Genomic DNA, 21,562 nt, shown 5'->3' on the forward strand with positions numbered 1-21,562 from the left:
TGTTTCAGCACGAGACATCATCGTGGTTAGGCGGTGACGCGTGAGCATCCAAGCAACAGATGCCCCTCACGCCCCCCCCTCCGCAACGCTTCCTATATCCAGCCATCTGTTCGGGTCTGTTCAATTAATCGTTGGATAAGTGCCTGTTTTTTTTGCGCGATGTTGCAGATTAGCCACGTGACCACATCGTATTCCTCAGACATGCAAATGCATCGCACACTCAGAAACACGGGGCAACCAACAGTGCAGTTGGCAAAGTTCAGTGGAAGTCTCGGACACAGCTGTGCACCAATGCGCGCACAATGCTATCAATGCGGGGACACGTGCGGCTCGCGAGACCCCGGCTGTCAATGCGGTGGTGACAAAAGACTCCCACTGAGCTGCGGCTCGCCACGCACCACGACGGGCGGCCGTTTGTTGTCCCGTGGTATTTACAGTCGAAACGGGGGGGGGAGGGGTCCGCTTTAGGAACGATTAATATCCAAAATGAAGAAATAGCCGTTTCTCGATCTAACTCCACGGATTGCGTGGGGAGAATCCATGCATGAAAGTGATACTTCACTTTATATAGCGTTGCGTGGGGTCACTTGAGGAGCCCATGGAGTACCTGTCGTTACTCATCGCTCCAATCGATTCAACAACCGGATCGCCCCTGGGGACAGAATATGGCGCTAAAAATGGAAGAAAACAATTGAATAAGTGGATGAACAACGCACACACCTGCTCTCTGCACACTAAGCTGTCAACATCACTTACGTACGCGCACATGGAGGAGCGTCTCTTTACTAGGCGAGGAGCAGACCCACACTGTGTTTAACTAAGTGGAAAATTCCTAATCCAAGCGACTAATGAAGAGATGGACAATCGATTAAGATGGTTAACACGTGGTTTTAAAACACAATATGCGAATTTTGGGCGGTTGGGTAATTGCTGTGAGTAAATATTGGCCCTCATTTCTGCTTTTTTGCTATGAAATGCAACACTTAACTAAAAAAAAAAGATTAACCACTTAAAGATTTAAGGCAGGTTGTTTAGGGTGAAATGAAGCTAAGAAAATGAGCGTTTGTCTGATAATGGACATATAATCTGTGGTTAAAAGTTTCCTGAATGTGGATAAAGCCTCCTTTAAACTCCACTCGAATATATACTCATTTACTCATACTGTATAGAGGATCCAAGTGGTTTCCCATGTGTGCACATTTTCTACACTGACCCTCCCTACGTCACGAACTCATAATTCACAAATGAAACACGGTCTACTCGTGCACACGGGCGCGCACCCGTGTCCCCTCTGTCCCCCAACCCTTTTGCCGGATGAAACTTCTGGCCACGAGCCTGCCACGCGCGTCTGGCTGAGTTGGGAGTGGGCAGCGCGCCTGGGGGAGGGGCTTAGCCGGCTAAAGGCCCTGATATCAGACCGATCGTGTCAGTTGCAGAAAGAAGTTCGACGCGCACTCATGTCGATCTGAGGAAGCCCGGGTTTGGTGAACTGGCGGATGTGCTCAGAGAGAAACGCACATTTTCTGGAAAAAGTCACTCAGCTCCAGATCTTTTTTTAAAATTAGACTGGTGTCATTTTTTTTATTTTTCACCGACCAAGAAAGTCAAACAGGTGAGTTTAGAATTATTTTTCATCAGAAGTACAGAAGAAAAAGAAAAAGGTCCAAAATGGATCTAATTGATGGTCTTAAGTCTTTTAGCACGTGCACCTATGTTGTCCTCTATGGGGCAGAATATATACTACCTTTAATTTACTAAATTTGATATCCATTTTCAAATAACCGAATTAGAAGTGGCAATTGTTTAAGCCTAATTATGCCTAGTGGAATTTAGGCCAGATTCAATTGCTCGCTTCTGTTTCATTTTTGATAGAAAACCATCTGTAAAACGACATTTAAAAAAAATAAATAATCAATTGCTTTTAAAAGCACAAATTCTAGCGTTTGGGCTAAATGCATTATTTGCATTATTCTTCAAAAAAACACGTGTGTTGACTTTTATGTGACCTATTTATGAGCTTTATGGCGAGTAAATCCCGTTGTGTCCCAGATTGACTGGAGATGCAGAACTGTAGCGACTATTGTATGACAACAGAGGGGGCATTTATTCTCAATAAAGCCATCAATCCCTTATTATCAGAGTATCACCCTATGAAAATTTTGAGTAGATTACTTTTTTTGAGCAGTTGAAAACTCAGGGCTGATTGGAGTGCTCATTCTGTTATTAATGGCATACGATTTGCCAGTCACTAAGTGAGGCACTGCTTCAAGTTCCTGTTCTATTACAATGCAACATCTTATTATCACATGCACATTTTACGGAGAAGCATCATGCATTTATATTTAGGTCTTAGAGGCTCTAGCTGTTGACACACCTACTTTCTGCTGTTTTTCAGATTAAAATGATGACCAAACAATTTGGAAAGAGTGGCGATGTGAGTGAGCTGGTGAGCTCCCTCGGCTGGCTCGAGGAGGATGACGGCAGCTCACAGGACGGAGAGGAAAGCCAAGGCCTGACTCTAGGTGGACGAATCCGCTCCTGCACAGAACTGGGCAGTGAGGATATGGAGGAAGAAGAGGAGGAGGAGGAGGGGGAAGAGGAGCAAGAGATTGGACCAAATGGAGAACAGGCTCCCAAAAGGAGAGGCCCTAAGAAGAAGAAAATGACCAAAGCGAGACAAGAGAGGTTTCGTACCAGGCGAGTCAAAGCCAACGCCAGAGAGCGGTCACGCATGCACGGGCTGAACGATGCCCTGGAAAGCCTGCGCAGAGTCATGCCCTGTTTCTCCAAGACACAGAAGCTGTCAAAGATTGAGACTCTGCGGCTGGCACGCAACTACATCTGGGCCCTGTCGGATTCGCTTGAGACCGGCCAGTCCACTGAGAGTCATGGCTTTGTGGAGATGATGTGCAAAGGTCTGTCTCAGCCCACCAGTAACCTGGTGGCCGGCTGCTTGCAGCTGGGACCAAGTCCAATGATGCACAGCAAGATGGACGATAAGTGCGGAGGCCCGGCGATGGGCGGTGTGGGGGGTCAGGCTACCCATCCACTCAGCTATCCGTCTCCAGGCCTTCCCAGCCCCCCCTACGGCTCCCTGGAGGCTTCCCACCTCCTCCACATGAAGGGATTCAAGGGGCCATATGACAACCCCTCCCCAAACGAGTGCAGCAGTGGCACTCCGCCATACGATGGACCCCTCACCCCCCCCCTGAGCATCAGCGGCAACTTTGCCCTGAAGCAGGAGCCCTCTCCACACGAGCCGGAGAGGAACTACACATCCCACCTTGGCCACCACGCCCACTACCTCTCGTCCCACCATTACCCCACCTCCACAAATGGCGGCCTACCAGGGGGCCCTCAGGTCCACCCTCTTTTCCAAGCGTCACGCTATGAGCTGCCCCTGGACGTGGCCTTTGACTCCTTCGCTCCCTCTCACCTGGTCGCCTCTCAGATGGGCAACATCGGAAATGTGACCATGAACAGTTAGGAGGCCCCGGTGATTGACTCTGTAGTGAAATTGGCCTGGCGAGAAGCACTGCTCTTAAATGAAGTGCAACTGTGAACGCGATGGTAGAGATAAATGGTTTGCATTATGACGTCTAGTACCCTGCAAGAGCACCAAACACTCAGAGAGAGACTCACCACCTAAACTTAATCTACCTGATACAAACACGCACCCTTAACTGTTGTTATTTTATTTATTATTTTTAGCTATGATTATGTTTCATTTTGATTGTAATTATTTCTGAAGAAGTTGCCCCTTCAGTTGACAGAGTGACTAAAGATCATTTGACCTGAATCAGACATCCGCACTGCAGCATTACAAAGATGTTCCAAGTGTCGAAAATGAACAAAAGAACTTTGCATGTGTGCATGTACAAGGTCTCAACCTTAGCTGTGCACTGAGGACTACAGCAAATGTCCCCCTTGCCATAAGAAACCCCAATGCATTTATTTATATTTAATATTTATTTTGATAATGTCTTGTCCTTTTTATATTCTTTCAGCACTGATTTTGTCTCACCGTTTTCTTTTGTTGTCTGTCACAAGCAGCTGTACTGTATTTAATTTATTTATTTGAGGTCTTTCAGGTACTGGTTCATTTTGTGTCACGGTTTTTGTCAAATTGTACTGTTGTAAATATTTCACTGTTTCGCACTTAATTGAATAAATATTCTTATATTATATGATATTTCCATAGTAACAATACTTGCCGTGTGTTTTCTTATACGGTTGCATCCCGTACCTACATTTCAGTCAAACACCAAGTGCATATCTTCCAATTTAGTGCAGGCTATCATTTTAAGTTTAATATTAATAAGGCGATGTGTGTATAATATATATATATATATATAATATATATATATATATAATATATATATCTATATATGTATATATAAATCAAGATACCAGAGGAGTCATTTGAATAATTTCTTATTCCAATGCACTTTATATATCACACTCTATATGAAAGTTCCATTTGCATTCGGTGTCAGGTGTTTTACTGAATTCACACAAAGCGTCAGTGATTGAGTGCAGGTTCCTAATGTTAACGGTTGTAAGAACATCTCTGAGTACTTTGAAATGGAGGAATCATGCACAAAACAAAACAAATACTGAAAATGGCGTCTTGGAAGAAATAAAATAAAATCTTGGTGGCCCAGATTCTTTTCCAAATAAAAACGAATTTAAAAAAAATGAAGATGAGGTTGCTGGAATAAAGGAGATCTTTGTGACAATAAGTCTGTTGTAGGAAGGGTTTGTGTGTGTATGATGTCATCCGGAGGCTTTCTCCGGGGTTCCTATCAGGTCAGGCGGGACACTGTTGTGGGCCATGGGAAAAGAGCTCTGGGGAACAGGTGAATATGTCACAGAGGCTTTTTCTAGTCTCTGCCTTTCGGTCTCCCCCACACATGTCCCATTTTCCCATCTAGTTCATGCCAAAACACTTTAGGGCAGAGCTCATTTTCATAGAATTCGTCCATATTCATTCTAAGAAAGGAAAAGTAGCAGCTTTCTGTTCATAGTCGCATCGTATGAATAGGGAGGGTCATAAATCAAGTGGTCAGATGTTTTTTTTTTCCCCCCATCTATTATTAAAATAATGATGTAACATCATTGTACAAGAACGTATATATCATTAAGTAGTTTTTTAACATAGAAGATAAATAGATGAACTACACAGTATTCTGATGCCTATTTCCACAACAGCTAAAACTAGCAATGTCCCGAACATATCACTCAACGACTAACAAAAGAATTTGTTTTGACTCTAACGATTGCGCTGAAGGAAATGATTGCACTTGAAATAAACAAAGAGCGGGGTGGCAGAGTGTAAAGATGAAGAGGTGAGAGCAAGAGCTGGTGTGTTCAAGTGTGTTTATCATTGTGGTCCTTCAGGCAATTGTAAGAAAGCAAAGGTGCCCCGGAGGCAGTTGTCCAAGAGGACTCCCCCCCCCTCTTCAGCTACCTCTCCAAAAGTTTGTCTTTTTCAGTCCAGGCAACCGGGGAGAAAGGCTGGAGGAGAAAAAGGGAATGATTGTTTTACTGGGCGCCACTGGTCCATTGTGAACGCAGCCTGTTCTTTCTCTTGACCTGTGACCTGTATTGTTGTGGGGCTTCTCGTTCGGGGCGGGCAGACAGCTGGGGGAACTGCGGGGGGGCTGATGGACAGCTGGGCCAATTTAGGAAGAGAGAGAGAAGAGAAGAGAGTGAGAGCATGAGAGAGAGGGATGAGGGAGGGAACGTGGAATTAGTGTAAGGGGGGAAAAGGAGAAGAGGAGAGAGAAGGAGAGGGCAGAAGAGGTGACCGAGGTCCTTGCTCCCCATTCACAAGTTTCTCCTCTCTCCTCCTGTGTGTCAGCCTTAGTAATGACACATAGCTTTGCACACAGGCAGACATTTAGCCTGTGAGAAAGTACTGGCAGTGTTAGCTGGCGTGCACCCGCTTTGTGTCTCTGCTGTTTTGTTATGGCAAAAAACGGTGGGGGGCGGGGTATGGGGATTATCCTCCTGCGTCCAAATACATGAGTGGGTGGAAATAATCCACATAAATTAACTTTGGATACAAGATTACAAAACACAGAGATGCAGGACAATCTTTGGGGATTGGAGTTTGAAACAATTCAGTGAGAAATAGTTTTTTTTTACTTGTTTGATAATCTGTGAAAATAATGAAAAATCGGTGGAATAGTAGCAACCAATCGGGTTTCAGCGTACTTTACTGTACAGACCCTCAAACATGCCTGAGTGTATCAGGTGGTATCTGTCTATGATACGGGTACGAGGTTGCTTAATGGGAAGGGAACACATGCTCTGTCATGCCATCTTGGCCGAGACAGCATGCAGCAAAGTGCAACCTGTGGCTGAATCCCGTGGGAGAGTGAGGTCATCACAGATATCCGCCCACAGAGACCGAACGGTCCAGTACTTCAACTCTGGAGCCATCATCACTCTTCACAGACATTAAAAGGTAGATTCCAATAACATTAGCTATGGTGGCAAAACAATATGATAACGTAAAGGAAAATTGGTTTTGGTTGGGGAAGAAAGAAATAGTTCTGAGACTACGTTTTTTGAGTGGAGATGGAATCCCTCTCTTGCCCCCCCGCCTCTCTTTCCCTCTCTCCCTCGTGCTTATATTTGAGTTTCTGTGTGCAGCACATTTAATCCACTGGACAAACAAGAGGGTCTCCCTCTAAAATGAATAGGCTATGATCCGTAGGAGCCAGATAGAGGGTTAAAGCATTGTGATTAGGATTGTATTAATGGGGCCATAGGATGCTGGAAGACTTTAATCAGTGTCTGTGTGGCAGTAATCCTTCTGCCTTAAAACTGGGGCCGACACAGTGATCCCTCCACCCCCTTCTGGGGCAACAGCGCGCGCGCGCGCACACACACACACACACACACACACACACACACACACACACACACACACACACACACACACACACACACACACACACACACACACACACACACACACACACACACACACACACACACACACACACACACACACACACACACGCCTCTGTGGACAGCGTAGGGATACGAGAGCCCAGGTTGAGAGGTGGAGCACCTAGACTTAGAGGAGCAGCTGGTAGAAGAAAGACTGGGGAGATGGATGGAGAGAGAGAGATGTGGGAAAAGACTGAATTACACAATAAAAGATGGCAGGGAAGAAGACATAGATTTGGTTGGACAAAGTTAACATGGTAGAAGTGATTGAATTAAAAATGAACTTTTATTTATGAAAACCCCCCCTATACTCAAATGATGGAAGTTTAAGTTAGTTCTGTTATCCTGGTGAGGGAAACAATACGAATGGACAAATAGCATAACGTCACAGTCTAACCGAGGCGAGAGAGAAAAAGGAGACGTACACAAAAAGGGGCAGTTGCAAACTCATTACCGATGGGAGTGTAAAAGGTGACATAGTGAGCGTGAGGATAAGGGGTGGTCCTTCTCCTCCCAGAGTTCTCTGAGAGCATTAGGGTGTAGGAGTTAAAGAGCTTCTAATGGGATCTGGATGCTGTCGTGTTTACCCTGCCCCCCTCCCCTTCCCGCACGCCCACTGCATTGTGGAAGTTGCTGGGCCTTGGAACACCACAATAGGCTGAGTGTAGTGACAGATGGAGGTCCCTTTCGAACCGGGTACAAAAAAACACCCAAGGTAGGAGGGCCGTGGTATTCGAGAAAACATTCAGCCAGCAGGCCCTACTACCAGAGACGGGAGACAACACTAGAGGTGGAGGAGTGAAAAAAAACTAAAAAAGTGAGAGAACAAAAAAAAAAGTTTAAATTCTTAGTGCCCATATGTGATATACCCTGGTGTCATTCATTTAGGGCAGTGCAATGTATGGAGCATCAGGGCAGAGGGTTTGGTGCTGGATCCTCATGAGAAGCATTGGAGGAGGGTAGAGGGAGGTGCCAGGCTCAGCAGCAACAGATGGGGCTTGATGGAAAGCTCAGGTTGTAAACTTTCTGTTGGGAACATCTGTCTGTTTGTCCATCTGCTACACTCAGTTTAGTTTGTTTGGCAGAAACTCATTAATTACAAAACTGCATTAGAGGCCCTTGTTGTGCCCTTTGTCACAGTATTAATTAGAACAGAAAACAACCAAATCCATGTGCAGTGGTGCAATGCAGGTTCCTATTAACTTAATGACTAATTTTAGATATATTGTAATTGGGTTTATGATTTTGACTGCTATAAATCTCGGGCAGCGAAAAACATGACGCCAAACTCCCACCGCAGTTATGATCCCATCAAATCTACAGTTGTCCCATTCCCACGGATAAGCCAATCCATCACATCTGTGAAGCTATGGGATAAAAGTCATGCTGTTCATTTTCTGGAGTACACATAAATAAGTGGATTGACATGGGAAGTGGATATAAACCGTGATTAGAGATACATTAGCAATTACTCTGAAAACACTAGTCATAATCTGCGTACTTATGCAAATACCACATCCCATCAGGTAACTGCATTTGTATCAGGCCATAAAAGACTGCTACATGCACCTAAAATGAAAACGTTCACCTATGAAAGTTACATGGGAAAATGAACAGCATTGATGTAAAACAATGCAAGTAAAAATGTTAAACAGAAGCATAATAAATTTTATTTTGTTGTATTCTCTTATTTAGGGGTAAAAAATAGTCTTCACTTCGGTCTGTAAGGAACGGATAAAAATGGATTAAGCAGCTGATCTGGGTGGAGTGGCCAGAGTGTTACTTTAGACAGTAATCCAGAACAGGGGATTGATGGGATAGCATCTTTTAATCCATTACTTCATCCAACCCTCTCATCACATAGAGACACAGAAACAGAGCTCAACATCTTTCTGCTCCATAAAAGAATCAAGACTTTAACCACCTTTGGCAAATACTATGGCGTTAAACGTTTAATTGCAAAATAAGATCAGTGAAGCCTTACAGTGCGACAGTGCAGTCTTTGAGTGTTTACTTCATGGGCACATTTGCCACATCTCCATCCTTAGGGTTTCCTAAATCTTGGTCCTGGTCACAGAGTTAGGCAAGTGTCCCGGTGAGCCCTCTCGGTGTACACCGTCCCTATATGTAACAGATGTTACTTGGGCAACAGTTGGTATTAAAAGGGAGGGGCTTCAGGCCATCTGTCTAGGGTCAAGGTTTGAAAAGGGGTGGTAGAGATGGTGGCACGTTCTGGAAAATGGTAAGTATTTAGTTGAAAAGAGGGAATATAGCCCACATTGTAATCCTTCTGAATGTGAGCTTTCATTGAAGATCTTCTTTGTGAAGGATTGGAGTGCAAGATGTGAGACTCCAGTGGGCGCCTGACAAGGGACAACTGCAGCTTTAATGCAAATGCCCCCTCTTCTGGTTAAATACAGTACTACAAACAAAGTGGAATAGACCTCACAACTTTATTGATATTGTAAACTGCGATTGCATAAAACTATTGAGTACAGATTAAATCTGAGTGCTACACTCTTAAGATTGGTGTGGCACTAACAGAATATAAAAACAAGAAGATGGCATTCAATCATGTCAGAGTGTCCAACTGAGATCTAAGGCTCTCAAGCATACGGTCAATGCCATCCCGAAAATATGCCATCCTCTTATGGCAGACTTTTTTCTGCAGGAAAAACAGCATGAGAAAAATAGTGAGACCACTACAACTAGGTATTTAATCAAAACGTCACTTTATTATGCAACACCCAAACAGGTAGCAGGGACACTCACAAGGTAGACCTTTAGCCTCTCCTTTTCCATTCGATAGTAGTCAGCCACAGTCAGCTCCGTGAAGTCTTTCTTCATTGTCAAGAACCCGCAGTCAGGGGAACGTTTTGAGTGTTCAGTCCTGGGAAGAGAAATGGCATCGGATAAATTAGTGGAAGGCACAACATTTGGCACGTAGAGCAATGCTATTTTATCCTTAACCATAATCCCACCAAATGGGTTCCTGCAGACCCGAGACGTATAGCCATCGTTTCACTTGGTCATGACTATCACGAATTTAGGCATTACGGGAACCTACTGTGACACACCCACTTTTGGCCTACGCAGTCTTTAGAATAGATCATCAGACCATTGAGGTGGTAGCTTCTAGGAGCTAAGAGCGGGGAAATACCAGAGTATACTTTCTAGAAATAATAATCTAACCGTGACATGGCTCTAAAATTAACTAATCCTTTTTGGTTCATGAGTTGTATTTATTTAAGAAGACTGCTTGGAGGAAATTTTCATTAAATGCAAGTCTCCTCCGCCATGTGAGCAAAGGAGGCTAGGAAAGATAAGACATTTCCTCATTAGACACTATTTTAATTTTTAAATGAGCCCCCTCAAAAGTACAACTCAATTTGGCTATAATCTTCTGTACACACCAAAAGATTCCAATAATTGCATCATGCTGATTATAACAAAAATGGCAACACAAATTAAATCAAGTTACTTGAAAAAAAATAACTGCAATACAGTTGCCCTCTTTCATTTTTATTATCAATGGTGATGTCTTGGAAATGCCAAAGGCAGCAGAGTATCACAGACCCATCTAAAGCTGTAATGTACCCACTTAAATAACTGGCAGTGTATGCTTCAGTTTTAAAGATTACTTGAAGGTAGGTTTAGTAAAAGCTTGAGCAAGACGGCGTGCTTTATTTACCAAGGATCGTCATCTGGCTCCCAGCCCTCGAGCTCGATCAGACAGAAGAAACAGCAGGCAACATCCGGTTCATTCACACTGGGGCAGTGGACAAACCCAGCCTTGGCCATCTGCAAAGCCAAGCACCAAAAGTGGTTGAAATGTGTCCAGCATTGGAGGGAGATTTGTGTCAGTGACAACAGAACCAGCAGATGATCTCCTTCTGGCTCTGGGGTCGGGAGTAAGGATCTGGGAACATGGCATATAATGTTGCTCATCAAGTGGGGTGTCAGCAGCTCATCCATCATGACAAGGTTGGGGGGGGGGGGGGGGGAAAGGAAGGGTCGACACCTGCTTAACGGTTTATCATAAACTGTGACAGCCTTGGATGAAAGGCTGTAGTTACGCAGCTCGGAGTGTAAACATGGTTCAGCTAAATCAATTATTTTCAGCAGCCCTAGTCATGTACCTAGTTTGGAATTCTTTTGAATGTTAAAGAACTGCGGGACAGATCTGGAGTAAGTTAAGAGGGAAAATCCCTTACGTGTATCCCAGTCTGACCTCCCGTTGGCCCGGTGTTAGTGCAGAGTACATTTACGCAACCATTGTAACATTACTTCAGTACAATTCCAATGTACTGTGTGCTATGTGCTATTTTACACTAGCATTTTGCAAGCTTTACATTGTACTTTAACTACTTTTATTGCTGACATTAGTTTTAAATTAAAGGGAAAATTCCAAAGAACTACAACAATATGAAGTATTATCATGGATTCAGCTTCCCAGCGGTTTATTACCTTTCTAAACCAGAGCACAGGGAGGACTTAAACTGGGGCATTTTGTTGCCAGTAGTTTTACGACATTGTAAATGCAGTGGATTTAAATTACCCATTATATTGATTTCTGAAAGCTTAACTATATTTATAATCATTTAAAAACAGCGGGCTCCTTACCTTTTCAGGTGTGCAGTTACACTCCTCCCTGAACGGCCAGTCGGCAAAGCTCTGTTCACGTGCTTCATGCATGTACATTTTGTCAAAAGTGGCAAACCTGGCGGACAGAACGTCGATGTTGGCCATGGCCTCTGCTGGAAAAACAGTCTCGTCTCGGCTCGGTTCGGTTCGGTTCACCGTGGTCGCCGATGTGAACACGTGCTGACGGCGCGTGGACGCTTCACAGGTGTTATCGGTTTCGACTGATTGAAACCCGCGCAGGTTAAAAAGTGGGCGGGGTCGTAAGTGCGTAAAACTGTATGATTACTATCGTGTTTTTCGTGATTCCTCGTGGATGCCCTGAACACTGTGAGCCCGAGACCAATGCCACCTACATTTCAAAGCACCTCCTCAAAAAGAGGGTGTATTCAAAGTCACGGTCTACCTAATTCCCCCTTTTCTTAATTTCACTTGATCCACTTGGGGCATTGTGGTTATTTAAAAATACAAAAATATATTATTTATTATGAAGCGTACAATATCATTTATAAAATATGAATTCTAAACTGCTTTAAAGAAAAGAAAAGGATGAACTTCTGAGCTAAAATTAAAAGGCGCGCCAGGTCCCAGAAGTTTATAACCAGGCCGCAAACACGATCAGGCTGTCTTATTGAAAGTATTCTTATTCACTTTCAGGCTGGAATTGCAGTCGGCTGCAGATTTTCTGTCACGGTTTGGTCTCTCTTCCTGTGTTATTTTGTAGTTTTCATGTCTCTTGTGTTCCTGGGTAACTTCACTTCCTGCCTTGTCCTGTGATTGCCTGATTGATTCCACCTGTGTCCAATCACCTGCACCTCCCTTGTGTATTTAAGCCCTGTGTGCCTGTTGTCCAGTGTCGTGTCATTGTCTATATGTTCCCCGCTGTTGGAGCACGTTATTGGTTTTGTCAGGAATAAAGAGCACTTTTTGATCGAGAACCTCTGCATTTGAGTCCTGCTTCCGCCTGCTTCAGCACCGACCCTGACATTTTGTATAGATATAATAATCTTAGATTCATATGTGGGATATAATGGTTTGCTGTTTTAAACTTTACTAGCCTGTGAGAGGCGGAGACAGTCGTGGTGAGCAGTGTGTCCCTGCATGTAACACTATCCCTCAGGCTGAAATGTGCTTACAACCGTAAACTGATGTCCTATTCCCCTTCCGACCTTATCTTCCGGCAGAGTGCCTGCTTAGGGTGAGAGTGGGCCATTTTCTTTTTAGTGTTTACTGTGAGGGTGTGTAAGTATCTCATTCAGCAGTAGGCCTATACTAAGTTGGACAATACAATTACTGTAGCTGCATGGTGTGTGGCCGCCTGCTGCATAATAACATCCAGCTCTGAATTTAATCACCTGTGTGTTACCGTTGTCACTCCAAATCTTTCCATACTTTTAAATGTTTTTTGCTTTTTATTTTTTTTTCGGTTTCTCTCGACACTGCTGCACCAAAAGTGTAAAGTTGACCAGTTTGTCCTCTTTCATTCCCAAATGTTGTTAAAGCAGCGAAACGTTTGTGTATTTGAGAGCTTCAGCAGTAATAGCCACACAAAGGTTTAGCATTTGTCCTTAATACTTTCCCTCTCTTGATGGTCCTTTCTGACAATTTTGCAGCTGTTGGATAATTTGTGTCATGTGTTATGCAACAATTCATACGCGTATTTCCCCCGTAACTGCATCTCACTTTTGCTATTCTTGCTTTAGATGATGCACAATGTACTTCTTCCCCTTTTACTGCTCCTGCCGTCCCTTACTTCTGATACAACAGCCCTCGCTTATTAATGCCCGCTACGATTAGCTTCTTGACTCAAGTTTTGTTTTCACACGGGGGCGAGAGTGAAAGAGAGGGAGGGATAAGATGAGATGTAGAGAGGTGGAGGGAAGGTGATAGATGGGTTTGCAGTCGCTATTTCCACATGTCCTTTACATCGCCAGGCACTGGGCTAAGCGCTTTGCACACACAGCTCTCGGATCCTTTTCCAATGAACAGTTGAGGATCCGTCCTGATATTTTTATTCCACCTAACCAGTTTCATGCCGGGAGGGATTTCACAGAGGAAATAGTGGGGCCTGGCTAGGACATCTGACACACTTAATAAGGAGCTGCAGGAGGACTGGAGGTGCAATGTGGAGCACAGGTAAGAAATATGTCCGATGCTTTGATATCGGTCCGTGTCTATTACTGTCTCTGTAGGGAATAAGAAATACATCTTTTTTTTATACCATTAGGGTATAAGTAGCTTCATTGACTTGATTGTTTGACTTGTGTGCATTTCTGGTGGTTTAAAAAGGTTGGGACGCAGCACAAAAGATTACAGTTGTTTCAATGATGGATGTGACAATTGTGTGAATGAAAGCACTTCATCTTCATACCGAGTCTTAATTGTTGACTTCCTCTGCTGCCACTAACCTGTCTGTATGTGTGCACAATGTGTAGTTCGTTCTCCCAACAAAACAAGGGTGTGAAGGAATAACACATCTTAAGCAGGGATGTAGTTGCCTTTTAACGTCTATGAAGATTTTGTCATGTAAAACAACTTAGAATTTGTCAGGCAAAAGGATTCAGGCAAGTAGAGGCAACATAACGGTCACTATTGCAATGACGTTCCAACGAGTTCGAACCCCAGTCATGGCGCAAACGTGCGATCCGAGTGTGGCTGGAAAGAAAGACGTCCTGTCCTGCTGCTGGTGTAAAAGTGTCAAGGACGTGTGAGACTGTGGCAGTCAACATCAACATTCTTCATCTCTACAGGCAGGCGTGGATTCACAAGACAGTCACACCCACCTGCGTGCACAAACAGCGTCCTCAAACACCTGCACACTCAGGCGCTTTTCATCAAAAGGCATGTTGTAAAGTCTTGAACCATTAAACCAAAATGGCTTCCACTTATTCTGCTTGAATATTATTTTTTCGAGATTGGTCGACTAATCGGTTGGCTGGCAAAATGTTGCCAAGCAATACAAAATGAATGCTCATAATATCTATAGCACAGCACTCTGAATGTCTTGTTTTGTCTGAGGGGCATTGGAAGCCCCGCCCCCCAAAATTAAGACCAAGACAGTTGTAGAGCCTCAAACATACATATCTTTGTCCTTGAGAAATTACTTAAAGTTAAACATTAACTATCAAAACAGATAAATATGCTGTTTTTCAGCGAATGAGTTATTTAAATAATGCTGTTCTGATACCGTTTTAATGAAGTGTAGATGAGTAAAGCCAGAATTCAGAATGCAGCTAAACTGATATGCTCAACTCACAGGGGAATGCAGAGGTCCTTTGGTTCCTACTAAGGGGGCTTGTTGTGTGTGCTATGCTTAATGAAGCTATTAAATAGACTGTGGTGATTCCTTTAACGTGCACTAAAATTTCGTGCTCTAATAAGCTGTAATTTATAGTCTGGTAGCTTTACAAAGGCTTTGCCACTTTATGAGGGACGTGCAAGTATACCCGGGGCTTGCCTCACCCCCCTCACCTTTGACATTCATAGGCAGCCTCTAAATTCACCACCACAGTGCCAGGAGACACCCAAAGCATGATACATGACCACGGGTGGGAGTCTGTACTCAACAGGAATCTTTTTCATGCCACCGTGCAAACAAACTGGAAAAGAAGAGAAAGGATGAAATTAAATTTTCTGGAAAGTCCCATAGTGGCTGCCAAGGTTCATAAAATATGACTGGAATTTATGATCGGGTGAAGTAGGCTTTTGATACTGCTTTCTAGCTTATGAGGAAGTGAGTTACAGTCTGTCTGGCAGATTTCAAGGGTTGTAGATTTATCTGTTTTTCCTTTGTTGGAAAGAAGGAGCAAAACGAATGAGAGAGTTACATGAATGAAGGCGTTTGACATCACTCGCTCTCAGGTTTAATGCATCTTTCCCAGGCTGCCGCTGCACATCAGCAGAACGATTCCTTAGTGCCTCACACTGAGCTCTCGTCCCTGTCCCATTTCACTGCTACAGTCAGGATCCGCGCACTTGGCCAAATTCACCATTTTTCCCATGAAAAGAGTTCTTGTTAACACACTCGCCTCAGCAGATTCGTCTAGTCTGTTTTACAGACGGTGTTTCTGATTCACTCTGACAGTCCATCAAAACCAGCTGTGCCTCGTGTGTCTTTGGTTCCCCTTTATTTATTTAAAGTGTGTTCATATGGCTCAGGAAACATATCATCCTCTCAGTGTACACGGAAAGGTTTTCACACATCCTGACTGCTGTCTGTTAGTAAGATAGCTAAAGCTGAAATATTTAGACATATTACCAGAGCCCCGTGTTTACAGATTTACACCTCTAGGGGGCAGCAGGGGTAAACACTGTCTCTCTCCCTCTCTCTCTCTCTCTCTCTCTCTCTCTCTCTCTCTCTCTCTCTCTGGACCACACCAGGTACTTAGTATCCAGAAGAGTTTTTATCCCACTTAGAATTGGAAATCAATCACCCAAATAACAAAAATAACTTTTATTTCAGTGTGGAAGGGTGATATAAAGGAGTGAAAAAGATGTGTGTTTTGTTTGAATCTTCCTCACCATCATCTTGTATGAGGGCCCTGAGGTTGAAATCACATTATTAGAAATATAAACAAACAAACAAAAAAAATTAAACAAGAATAAAATCTACATGTATTTTTGATTTTGACATAATTCACAGCTGGAGTTGACTTTTTGGTTTGACTTGATTTGTCATTCTTCTTTATTATTTAATTCTGATGTGTCTCACACTGCTATGTATCTTCAATACGTTCTCACACAAAAGCAGTCATAAAACTCGGGTGTAATGATATCCAATTGACTTGGTTCACAGCGGACTCACACAGCAGCCTCACGGCTGAATGTTCTGGGCTCGTTAGACCATCGCTGTTTTAACTGGCAGTTCCATAAATGCTCCTTTCAGTATAATTACCACATTGCTAAGAAGTTTATAGGAAATGACTTGAAAATGACAGACCTGTAAAATAAAGCATCACCATATATTTTATTTCACACCATCACGTTTTCATACCTAGTTAATTTCTATCCACTTCATTGCTAACAGTAGAGTCTTCATTTAAGATGTACCGCTATTGGCCACTTAACATGTGTCCCACGGCATATCCAAAGGTCATAGAGGTCATCCTAAGGATGATCGATTCATAGCCAAAGGCAAAGAGAAGGACTTAATAGCCCAATTTCCGTCCCTCTCACCTTTCTCTTCTTCCTGTTTCTTGCCACCACTCCTCTGCCCCCAAACCTGCCATCTGTCACCCCCCCCTCTCCCCCTGTGGCCTTCACCCCGCCCCTGCGTCCTCACTCCTCTCCTTTGGCCTGTCCTCTCTCCTTCTTCTTACCTATGGATGATACAGGAGATCCGTGCTCCAATTTCCCCCTCTCATCATGACATCCATTAAAGTGGCGCTGGGCCCCGGGCCCCCGTTGGCCCGACAGCACATTAGCACTCGGCCCATTGAACGCCAACAAGGACCGGCTCTGAATTATTGATACCAACACAACTAATGAGGAAACCCTATCTCAGCTCTTTTGCTGACACACACACACACACACATAAATGCTCACGGAGGGTCTTGCATGCATCACTGTATTGACGATAACTATTGTTCAGGCTGCTGGTGTCCTATTTTCAAAAAACTAATATCCTCAGCTCTCAGTCCATTTCCTGCGAACACTGTGTGTGTTTGTGCATTCGACCCGAGCAGCCAAAGGCACAACATTCCTCCTCTAACCTTTGTTTGTCCTTTTGGACTCTAAAATGTTTGATAGTCAATTATTCTACGCGCATAACTACTCAGCTTTATTACTGCTGGTGTTGATTATCACTGCTGGTTGTGTTTGTGTGCCCTTTGGTCAAGAGACACCATGTGATCCTTAAAGCCACCAGTGGGTCAGTGTATTTGACCCAAATCTGGTCTACCAATGCATACATGCAACAGCTTAAACGTATGCCGGTGGAGCTGCTGTGCAGAGAGGTTCTGGAAGTGTCAGCCAGCCTCCTTAGTATTCACTCCAGCACCCTGTGACTCACAGCCTCAGCCTGAGAGCCTGGGAAAAGGGGGGGGGGGGGGGGGCAGAGATAGAAAAGGAAGCGAGAGCAGGACAAGAGGAGGCAATATGAACACCAGGCAGCATTTTGTGTAGCCCCGGTCTCACGTGTTTGTATCGGCGTGTTTGCAAGCATACCCGCCCGAGGGGATTAATTTTTGGACAGCTTGGTTAAGCCTTTCCTTTAGCGCCGAGCTTCTCGACAACGTCGTGGCTGTGTGATTTTCAAAAGTCTCTTTCTGGCTACCTTGACTCTTCACAGAGGAAAATGTAGACACGGGGGGGGGGGGGGGGGGGGGGGAATAGTGCTCAGACATGACAGGAGGCGCTGTTTGCGTGGTTCGTGGGTTCGGGGGAAGTGGACCTGTGATGCTCCTTCATGGCTGTGGTCCACACACTTTGACTCTCTGCGGCCGATGTCCTGTGTCCCGACTGCCTTTGTGTCAGCATTCCATCGTCCCGGTCTTCTCCTCTTGTCACTCCACGTCGCTTCATCCCTCTGTCAGTTGTATTTAGTTTAATCTCACTCTGCCCCTCCTACTCCATGCCTCCTCCGCTCTGTCGCTTTCTATCTCATCGCTCCTTTTTCGCTCTCCTCCCCCCCCCCCCACACACTCCGCTCCCAGTCTAAATTCCATCCCTTTTGACGAAAAACACAGGGGTTGATGAAATGCGTAACCTTGCCAGGGAAGGTTAGAAGGAGAAAAAGAGAGAATGAGTCACAGAGATAAAGGGTTCATCTTTGAACAAGTCCTCAGACGCATGGAGTGATAAGGTCAAACCCAAACAACAGCCTTGACAATCGTGCGCCGCGTCAGGGGGGAGATGGATGATAAGGATTTGGGAAACGAAATGGAAAAAGCAGTGGTTCGAGGGAGACGGCATTTTCAGTCAAGCACTGTCTCCCCCTTCATGACTTCCACTCTGCATGATGACAAGTGTCTGCCGCTGCTTCCATTGGTCGAGGCTGCCACCAATCAGAGGAGAGGCATGTAAGGTGCCTTCAGGCTATACCCAACCCCAAAAAACAAGAAGCAGCCAGAGAAAGCCAGCATGCGAGAGGGAGCGTGCATTTTACTGGGAGAGACCAAATCAACGGCAGACTGCACAGTGCGTGGAAGTCCGTCCCACTGAAGCTCCCTGAGAGATGACACCGTTCAATAGAAATAGCTTGCCAGCTTTTTGTTGGAGATCACTACAATTCCTCCTGGCTGCGGTGGAGAAGAAGATCTTTGCCCTGTAGCCTCCCCCTATGATTGCCTGTCACAATTTAGGCTTCCCCTCCTCTGTTTGACCCCCCCCCCCCCCCCCCTTTCCCCTCTCCTCTCGGCTACTTACGCCTTCCATACAGTCCTGAGGCTTACCTGAGACACAACTGCAGAGACGCTGGACCCACTCCACCACACACACACACCCACACACACAACACATTCACACACACTCTCCCTCCCTCCCTCCCTCCCTCTCCCTCTCTCTCTCTCTCACATACTCACACTCAGCATTTCACCTGGAGAGGGCAGCAGCAAGGGACGGCATGTGCACAGCGGCAGCTGTCTCTCCTCACATCTAGCGTTGCCCATCTGAGTTGGCTCTTTCTGGAGAGTGGAAAGGAACTCTGAAAAGAGATTTTTTTTTTTTTCTTTTTGGAGCCATTGTCCCTTGGTCGACAGCAAGCAAGACGGGGGCTGTGAGGGAGCACTTGTCAACCCAGGGACACCAAAGGCAACGCACATCATGATTTTGGGTGAGTTGTGGCTTTTTGGTGCAAAAGGATTTTGGTGAGGTCAGTGGTGTTGTTGAATCACTAATTCCTACTTGGCTACGTGGCTGCCAGCAGCTCTTTATTTAATAGTGTGCTCTGCCTGGACATCTGTCATCCCTGACCACTGGGACGAACCTCCAACCAGGGGGTTAGTGCCTGTAATTACGTTGATAGTGTGCCGTTTAATATGGCAGGTGTGAGCGGTGACAGGCAAGGTCAAAGTGTTTTGGACCTGGACTGTATCATTAGGGTTTGTTTGGTCACGTGACCAGGCTCCACAATGTCCTGCCAGAAGAGGGGAAGTCACAGTGGTTGGTTTCATACCAACCTACAGATAACTGATGGAATGAGAGAATTCTCTCAGGTATTTGTTACGCTGCCAGCAGTACTTCAAATGTCCTTTTTCTAACTCTGCTTAAACAACGTTCAGCAAAGCATTTTTTTAAACCCCAGCATAACGCATTGATTCCTCAGAAGCTTTTAGTTATCATACGGGGCCAGCACTTTCTTCTTTAGTATTCCGGTCTCATGGTGGCATGTGTGAGCGGATTCTGTGTGGTCTCTGTGCTCTTCTTAGTCTGCATGCACATACATACACACAGAGGGTCAGAGCCTGCTACTGTAAGTCCAGTGATGTGACCGAACCATGTACGCTGCTGTGGGACTGAGTGAGGCTTTTGGATGTCCAGTTGTTTGTGTGTGCGTGTGTGTGTGTGTGTGTGTGTGAGTTGCTATGTTCTGCTTTGTTTTAACGCTTGGGCTGATGGGGGCGCAGCTCTGCTCGTCTCCCGGCAGGCATGTTTTTCCAGCAGACGTCTCTAATGATTACAGGGAGTCGTGCAGTCTGAGCTTCGCACTTTGAGGGACACGTATTGCTGTGAGCTAAACAGTAAAAGTCCTGTTTGCCCCGAACGACTGTTCAATTGGTAACTTTCTCACTCTCAACTTTTTCTCTTGTGTGTTTTTCACGGTCATTTTGTGACTGTCAACATTTCCACTTTTATGCTCCGCTCAACAGGGAGCAATTACCAGACTTAATTTAACAGTTAGACACGCACTGTCTTGCAGCCCCAGTAAATGATATTTTTCCAGAGCCATAACTCACATGTCTCTAACCCCCTAACAGCAGGTAGACTATAAAAGCGATGGTTTGGGCTTAGGGTAGTTATTACAGTGCGTCCACATGAACGGTTTAACACTACAGTTGTGGTGTAAGTAAAATAACATGGAATGTGACTTCTGTGGGCTTCTGCAGATTCATGAATTATGAATTCTGCAGTTGCAGGAGCACTGAATGCTACCACTATTAGTTGACTGCATGTACTGAGGATTTTTTATGGAGGAATAAATAGTGTGCAAACAGTAATAATGTTCTGTGACTGAGATATTCAAAATCTGTGTGCTTTTCAACACATAGTGTTGTATAGTGTTTAAAATCTCAAATCCCTTTTAACTGACAAAAAAAGCTTACGCGGACCTCTCCTCGTCAAGTTGTCACTCGGATAGGTATCTCCCGTTATTTCTGTCTGATCATTCATAATTTCCCAGTGCCTAACATTCTGCTCCATGTGCGTTGTGATGTGGCTGCTGAGCGATTTGACATTTCTGCCTTTCCTGCTCTGAAAAGGTTAATGTCATTGTAGTGACCTTTACAATTTTGAGGGTGGCTGGTCTGGACCTCCAATCAGTAAATGTTCTGATTCAGCTCACTGACCAAAATCTGCAAGATTGCAATAATCTCCAACAAATCACCTTATATATATATATATATACTATATATTAATAATAGATTTGGATATGTGTATGGTGTGAGTATGCCTGTACAAACCATATTTCCAGCTCTGTCCGTATGGCTATTAGTCTTTTTTCCATCCTCTGTTCTGCATGACCTTGAGCCAACACCCGTTCACAGTGTGGCTCTGTCCTTGACGCCGTATTCACAAGTCCATGGTAACCAGCTACGTCGGCAATCCGGGCCCCTTGGCGCAGGTCTTTGGCCGCTGTGATAGCGATGACAGCCCCGATGCTGATAATGGAATGGATGTGTGGTTGAGCTGTACACTGAGCTACGAAGCCGCGGGCAGCCAGCTTAGCTCTCTGACATGGGCTCTGCACCAAGTTAGGGGTACGGGGCTGCCGCCGATGCTGTTTGTGTTCTCCGGGCAGGAA

At 44.7% G+C, this 21,562-nt stretch overlaps 4 protein-coding genes across 4 annotated transcripts in view; 3 read left to right on the plus strand and 1 right to left on the minus strand.

Moving 5' to 3' along the window:
• smc1a (structural maintenance of chromosomes 1A) overlaps window positions 1-21,562 on the plus strand; it is a 128,579-nt gene that overhangs the window by 73,378 nt on the left and 33,639 nt on the right. The window lies entirely within an intron of this gene.
• neurod4 (neuronal differentiation 4) lies at window positions 1,449-4,205 on the plus strand. The gene is made up of 2 exons (XM_037479345.2): window positions 1,449-1,612; window positions 2,396-4,205. Exon 2 carries the CDS (start codon window positions 2,402-2,404, stop codon window positions 3,485-3,487), a length of 1,086 nt encoding a protein of 361 aa, XP_037335242.1. The 5' UTR covers window positions 1,449-1,612; window positions 2,396-2,401; the 3' UTR covers window positions 3,488-4,205.
• birc5b (baculoviral IAP repeat containing 5b) lies at window positions 8,899-11,885 on the minus strand. Its single transcript, XM_037479486.2, has 4 exons — window positions 11,587-11,885; window positions 10,655-10,764; window positions 9,736-9,853; window positions 8,899-9,628 (listed from the first exon to the last, which is right to left on the minus strand). Exons 1-4 carry the CDS (start codon window positions 11,710-11,712, stop codon window positions 9,536-9,538), a joined length of 447 nt encoding a protein of 148 aa, XP_037335383.2. The 5' UTR covers window positions 11,713-11,885; the 3' UTR covers window positions 8,899-9,535.
• znf385a (zinc finger protein 385A) overlaps window positions 18,494-21,562 on the plus strand; it is a 46,132-nt gene continuing 43,063 nt past the window's right edge. The window contains exon 1 of the mRNA XM_037479676.2: window positions 18,494-19,375. Coding sequence (XP_037335573.2) covers window positions 19,366-19,375 — 10 coding nt within the window. The 5' untranslated portion in view covers window positions 18,494-19,365. The remainder of the gene's footprint in view (window positions 19,376-21,562) is intronic.

The sequence above is a fragment of the Pungitius pungitius genome, chromosome 1 (assembly GCF_949316345.1).
Source record: "Pungitius pungitius chromosome 1, fPunPun2.1, whole genome shotgun sequence".
NCBI lineage: Eukaryota > Metazoa > Chordata > Actinopteri > Perciformes > Gasterosteidae > Pungitius > Pungitius pungitius.